At 39.2% G+C, this 6,817-nt stretch overlaps 1 protein-coding gene across 3 annotated transcripts in view; it reads left to right on the top strand.

The window, feature by feature from the left end:
- The window catches only part of LOC108978317 (protein sax-3), a 224,234-nt gene extending 218,081 nt beyond the window's left edge, over positions 1-6,153 (top strand). For 2 of the 3 annotated variants that reach the window (XM_018948535.1, XM_018948534.1), the window contains exons 20-22: positions 2,887-3,064; positions 3,183-3,500; positions 3,595-6,153. In XM_018948535.1, coding sequence (XP_018804080.1) covers positions 2,887-3,064; positions 3,183-3,500; positions 3,595-4,303 — 1,205 coding nt within the window. In that variant the 3' untranslated portion in view covers positions 4,304-6,153. The remainder of the gene's footprint in view (positions 1-2,886; positions 3,065-3,182; positions 3,501-3,594) is intronic. The other variant, XM_018948536.1, reaches the window with a different exon arrangement.
- Positions 6,154-6,817: the final 664 nt, after the last annotated feature.

Genomic DNA, 6,817 nt, shown 5'->3' with positions numbered 1-6,817 from the left:
TTTTTTTTTTTTTTTTTTTTTTTTTTTTTTTTTTTTTTTGGTTCCCCAACGTTGATATCCTTGCTGCTGTTTATTTCGTGTATTGCAAGCAGTTTTGCCATTGTATTTGCACTGCGCTTGCATTTAATATCATTTATAGTCACACAAACGCACATACACATACATATACATGCTGTTGCTTGTGTGTTTGTATTTCTTTTTTATTTCCACTATTTCCCTGCAAATCGAGTGCCAACAGCTCGTCGTCTATTGCCGCTGATTGCTATTGACAGCTGCTCAAGTGGCGTGTTGGGGGACAGAGGGGGGCAGGGCTGCTTTGTCCGCCACGTTTCATTGAACTGATTGCATTGTAATTTCAACCCCTGCAGCAAGGATTTGTCGAACACTCTAGCTTTAGGTGTTTTTTTTTTTTTTTTAATTTATTTTAACTTTTTTTCTATTCTGTGTGGCAGCAACATTGAATCGCTTCGTTGTGCTCGGCGCTCGTGTATCACCTGCCATTATTATTTCTTGTGTGATTTGTACCGTTTATCCTTCGCTACGTTGGCATTTCTCGTATTTGCAAAATTAAAAATTCAATTACTTGCGGCAAAACTTTGACTGCATGCCTCACTTTGCGACGCTTCGCCTTTCGTGCTTCACCATTTCGCCTTTGAAGTGTTTCCTGTTTCCAAGTGTTAGCTGAGTAGCGTGGCATTGTGCGGGCCTTACCATTGTATGCATGTGGCATGTGAAGAATTGAGAGATTGTAAATACTTTGACTGCCAGCCGTTGGCAATTTGCTGCTTTGCCGCAGCAGTTGAGTTGCTCTAGATTTACAGCTGATAAATTGCGGTAATGCCGCATTAGTAATTTGGCCTCAGTACCGCTAAGTACTTTATTTAGTGTCACTTTTCTTATGTTGCAAGCAGTATATGGTGGTGAGCTTTTGCTGTCGGCTTTGCAGGAATTTAAATTGCTTTGTGGCATCCGGCTTACATATTTCGCTAATCTTGATTTGAATTTCCTTGATCCTATACATGCAAGAGTATTAGCTAAGTTTATGGAAGAACAGTTATATGGCGATCTTGAAAGATAAGGTATATGCTGAGTGGCAAATGTGCTTTATTTAAAGGGCTTTTTAGCAAAAACTGTTGAATCTAAAAAAAAAAAACGAGACGAGAATGCTTTAAATTTAAAAGATTATTTTTACAGATGCCGTACTTCTATTTCTCAGTAATTTGTCAGAATTCCATATAATAAGTCTAAGAGCTCAACTCAAAAATGTCTTATTATGTTAAAAAATTGAATAGAGAAAGTTGGATGTGTGGTTCTGTGCCAAAATATACCAAGGGCTCATTTCAATGATCTTGCTGCACATGCAACAAATAAGCTCCTTAAAAACGCACTGATTGCAAAAGCTTTGTAAATGTTAAGATTTTTTAAGCAAACGCTTGCCTTCTAAGCTTAAGCGAGTACTAAGAGAATGCTAAGCAGTATTAAAATTTTCCTGAATATTTATAGTAAGTAAGTTGCATATTTCACAACTACAAATATATGAAGGTTGCAAACCAAAGTTGAAGAACTCATAGAAATTAGTCAGATGATAAAATCTCAAAGGTACCTGTATAAAAAATAAAAGGTACTTCGATAAAGTTCAGAGAAAATTCTGAGAAAATTCTGATTCATGTATAAAGTTAATAGCTGGTGTCTATAGTGTTTAGATAATCTAAGTGTACTGCATCTCAAGCCAAAGAAATATGTGAGAGAGTTTTTGTAATCTTTTTCCGAAAGCTCCAGCTCTTCTATAGAGTTTTGTGCGAAGTTGGCTGCAGTTATTTATTCAGGCACTCTAGTATTTTTCCAGAGCCCATTCACAAAGTAGCTGTTGGTTTGGCTGGCAATTCTTCATTTCATGTCGTTTATGTTATAATTCAACTCTCAGAATATCAAAAGCTTGCATTCATCGCTATTTAAGCGAGTGTTCGTTTGCCACTATTTTACTAATTTCTTTTATGCAGAATATGATGGAATACTCCAGAGAATATAGTAGCTGAAGTTTTGTAGTCTAATCCATCTTGGCATTTATTTCAAAAAACCGAATTTTGTAGAAGTCAAAAAAGAGAACTACTGGGTCATAGACTTTATTGCTGATTTTTCGAAACAAATTTCAGAGTGTTCCAATATTTTCTTCACCGTGATAAATCGCTTTCGAAAATGTAAATTCAGTGGTGCGTGCTAGTTATTGTGTTCATACATTTTTTTATGACATAATTGTTCTTAGCTTGCTTTAGAATTTTCTTTAAGGAAAATATCCTTAAGGAACTGTATTTTAACTCTTAAGGGAACTAGTTGCATAATTTTAGGAACGAAAGGTATGAGTCTAAAAAAGCAAGTGATATTAGCCATTCCAAAAACATTTGAGAAAAAGTACTAAGTGCTGAGTCTCTTATATTAAGAGACTATTCGGAAAGATACTTGGGATCGGTACTCCTAAATATAAATTTCTATAAACATGGAGTCAAAGACATATGTATGCTTTAAGGCAGAAGACTGTTTGGTAGCTAACGATTTCATATTATTACTTTTTCAAGAATTTTTTAAATTCGTTTTATTTATATTTTTTAAATAATCTCACTTCTTCAGAGCTCACATTATGATTTATCATGCTACTATCAAAATTTAAACTAAATACTAATTTTTCGTAATTCATTATTATTGCAAATGCAACCGAATATTGCGTCTAATCCAAAAATATTGTCTATATTACAATTTCATGTTCCCTCCAACTTCCGGTTCCTCAACAAACAATTTACGCTCAACCAAATATTTTGATGTTCAATGTTGTAATTATTATTGTGTTTTTTGTATAAAAACTCGAAACAAAAACAACTCCAAAACTAACAGAACAATTTAATTGGTCAGAGTTCTTGCCACCACCACCAGAGCATCCACCACCGCTGCCAAGCGGCTGCAATGGTACCAGCGGCGCTAACATAGGCGGCGTAATCTACGCGCCCGGCTCACCACAATCTTCACGCAAAAGCTCCAAGAGCGGCGGCTCGGGCATGTCAACACATCAGAGGTAAGTTGCAAATGCTTTGTTGCACGCAGCGCGCGTGATTAATTACCGCTTAACTACAGAGTATTTAATATGATTTTAATTAAATGAAAATGCTCCCCCTCATTTCTTTCTGCAACAGCGCTTTGAACTCTTCCATACACAGCAGCTCCTCGGGCGGTTTCTCCACGTGGGGTGTGTCACCACAATGCGTTGCCTCGCGGCCAACGGAGAATTACTACAACAATCCTTTGCCCTGTGTGGGCGGCTCACAGAATCGTTACCAGATCACACCGACCGGACAACATCCACCACCGCTGCCACCATACTTTCCATCCGGTGCTGCGAGCACTGCACAACTACCGCCACGCAACATACATATCCACTACCCGGCGCCACGGCACGCAATGAGCGAGTACCAGCCGACGGGCACACACAATTCACGCTGCTCCAATGGACGGTAAGTACGCGCAACACTTTTTTTACGTTTAATTATACTACCAAATTTACATATGCACTGCAATTGCAACACGTTTTCACTCTGTCATTCACAGCGCCTGTAATAGCTGCGATGCGCTCGCCTCACCGCTGCAACCGCTGCCACCACCCGGCGACGGCTGGTACCAGCCACTACAGGCGCACATGCCGCCCAATGCCAGCGGCGGCGGCGGCGGCGCCAATCCCATCTACCAATGTTCCTCCGAGTGCTCCGATCATTCGCGACATTCACATACGCACACACACGCGCACAGCCACGCACACGCGCATCTGCAACATCACGGCACGCACATGCACGCGCATCAGCATCACGCGCACGCAACGGCGGCCGCCGCGCACGCCGGCAATGGCAATGACACACTGCGCTCAGAGAGCAGCCAGGAGGGCGGTAAAGGCAATTATCGTTGTCAGAAGCAGGTCGGTGGCGGCAGCAGTAACGGCGGCTACGCGGACATCAACGAGTCGACGGAGCGCGAGCACATGCTAAAGAGCGTCGGTGGTGGCGGCTGCGGCAATGGCAACACCAGCACACTGGGCGGCAGCTCGTCCTGCGGTTACGAGGTACTCGGCGATCACCGAAATTGCAGCGACTGCTGCAGCAGTTCACGCGAGGGAGACACCTGCTCGTGCAGTGAGGGCTCATGCTTGTACGCGGAGGCGGGCGAGCCGGGCATGCCGCCACCAAACAGCGCGCACCTAGGCGGCGGCGGCGACAATCGCGCTGTTATTGCTGCTGGCAAGCTGGTGACGCAGCAGGGCAATTGATATGCGGCCGGCGTGAGTGATGTGGTTATGTACTTTTAGTGGTTACCTACGGTGCAGCTGCCAATCTACGAGCATGCTGTAGGCGTTGGCCGGTGTAACAGTGAAGGTAATGGGAACATCGGTGGCGCGGCACTAATTTGTGAACAGTCTATGTAAGTGGTATGTAAGTTAAAACTAAGCGAATTAAGCATGTGTAAGTAAGCAGTTAAGTATTTATGTATAGTGTAACCATATAATTGTGTGTGTGTGTGTGTGTATAGGTAAGCTAGTGTTTTAACGAGGCGCAACGTTGCTTCTCTCTGTGTGTGCATGAAAATGATTGTGTAGTTTTAGGCGCCGCCACAAGGTGCACGACCGCTAACAATGGCAGACGTTGCGCATAACCCAGACAAACATAAATACAACAACAAAGTAACAAGACAAAAATAAATAGCAAATAACAACAGAGAGACTTTAAAGCAGCGCTAGCTGCCGACTGACAGACAAATACATATTTTTCTAACTTCTAACGGCATTTACCTTAGAATTCGCAAACACGAGCGCGTCACGTAACAACAATATTTTGTTACACGAATGCAACTACCCGCGCAAGGTAGTAAAATAACATAACTTTCAAAAATTTTCCAGACAAGCTCAACCTATTCTTCACTCACGACCGCCTCTATGTAACCCCCTCCGTTCGAATTTCAACTTTCAGTGTAATTCCACGCTTTCTCGCGTGACTGCCACACATTTTGCAAGCCAACAGCGCGTCACCAAAACCATTTACAAGCGCAAAAGCGACGCGGCGTACCTAGAAAAGCACCCTATATGCCTGTTTATACTCGAAACCACCTTAACTCCATTTAGTAAACACTATTTCCTGTCATACCGACGCGTCAATTTAAAAAATGGCTACCTTTCAGCAGCGACTGCTTGCCACAATTCAAAGCCAATTGCTGACAACTTGCTTTGAAATACAAATAGTCACTAAGTCACATAAACCAAATCAAATTGTGCCGCCGTCTAGCAGTTAGTAAGCCAAATAAATGGTACTGCTGTTACTAAGCGCACCTTTGTTCAGCGCTCAAATTTATGTTACCCCCACTTTTATTTATAAATATAACTATACGAAATAGCACAACATGTCAATATGTTTAAATATGTCACGCTCCGTACGATTGTTGCAACAAGCAGTAACAAAGTGGCGTTTTTGCGGCAGTCACAGAATGTCCTTTATACTTGCCCCTAAAGCTATGCTATGAAAAATGCCTCAATCGTTTAACACGCAATTTTCAATGTCTGCTCACTTCGCGTTTATCCTGTGCTTTTAAGGCAATGTGTTTCTTCTTTCGCAGTTTTCTTTCCACTTCCTTTAATTTCTGCCTTTCCCTCTTTCTTTTCCACTTTGATTGCTGGCAATCGTATTTTGTCTACAATCTATCATAGTGCTGGTATAAATCTAATTCAATGGCGGTATAAAAGGGAGGTTTATGCACCAATAAATTACCGAAAGCGATGATAAATGATTGTTTCTTCCGCGCTTGTTGGGTAAGAGTTTTGCTTTTAAAGAGTAGATGGCGGCAAGGAAAGGCAGCAGAAGCAACTTTGCATCTATTTTTGTGTATTTAATAATATATTATAACTTCTCTAATAAATAATAAACTGTGTCATATGTTTGTTATTCGCTCTGGCTGCTAAGAGAAACTTTGTCCTACATGTTGCCGTTCGACTGTTTACTTAACAGTGGTTCATTTGATTCACAATGTTGGTGCAGAGTGTACTGTGCTTGGAAAAGTTCTTTTTTTTAAGTTTTATATTTTAAGTTTCGACTGGTATTGAACTATTATTATTATTTTTTTTTTTGTTATTTTAATTTAATTTTGAAATTAATTTTTCTAAATACAACTTTTTTAATCATAAGCAATTTTAAGCAAGCCTATAGGACGACATCTCTGTTAATGCTTTACATTAAATCTTCTAACACTGTCATTTTAACATTATCTTTTAAAATATAAACTTACTGAAACATAGCAGCAATGTTTTGTGGTAAATTGTGGTTATTGAAATAATATAATATAACAAAAATATTTAATAAAATGTATAAACAAAATAACAGAATTTTATTTTATGTCTTTAAAGCTACAGCTATAAAGCTTTGGAAAAAAGTTGTCTTTTTTTAGAAGAGAGTTTCAATGTTTAATCGAAATTTCGGTAATTTTTAAGCTGCAATTTGTAATCAAAATTTTACATACAGGAATATTTTTTTACAATTAAGTTGTAAGTGACTAACATTTAAGAGTTATTGTTAAATATTTTCAATAATTTATAATTCTTTTTCATTCAATATACACAATTTGAAAATAATTGCCAATTCTTTAGTTCAAATTTTATTTTATATTTTCATAATTATTGTGAGGTTAAACAATTGGGACCATCAAAATTTTTTATAAATAATATTTTCCATTTTTTCTTAATTTTTTAATTGTTTTTTTTTACTATTTTCTTTCACGTCCACACTTTATTTAACTTTTC

The sequence above is a fragment of the Bactrocera latifrons genome, unplaced genomic scaffold, assembly GCF_001853355.1.
Source record: "Bactrocera latifrons isolate USDA-ARS-PBARC rearing strain unplaced genomic scaffold, ASM185335v1 scaffold_12, whole genome shotgun sequence".
NCBI lineage: Eukaryota > Metazoa > Arthropoda > Insecta > Diptera > Tephritidae > Bactrocera > Bactrocera latifrons.
The sequence above is the reverse complement of the archived record's forward strand: the minus strand, read 5'-3'. Positions and strand labels throughout refer to the sequence as shown.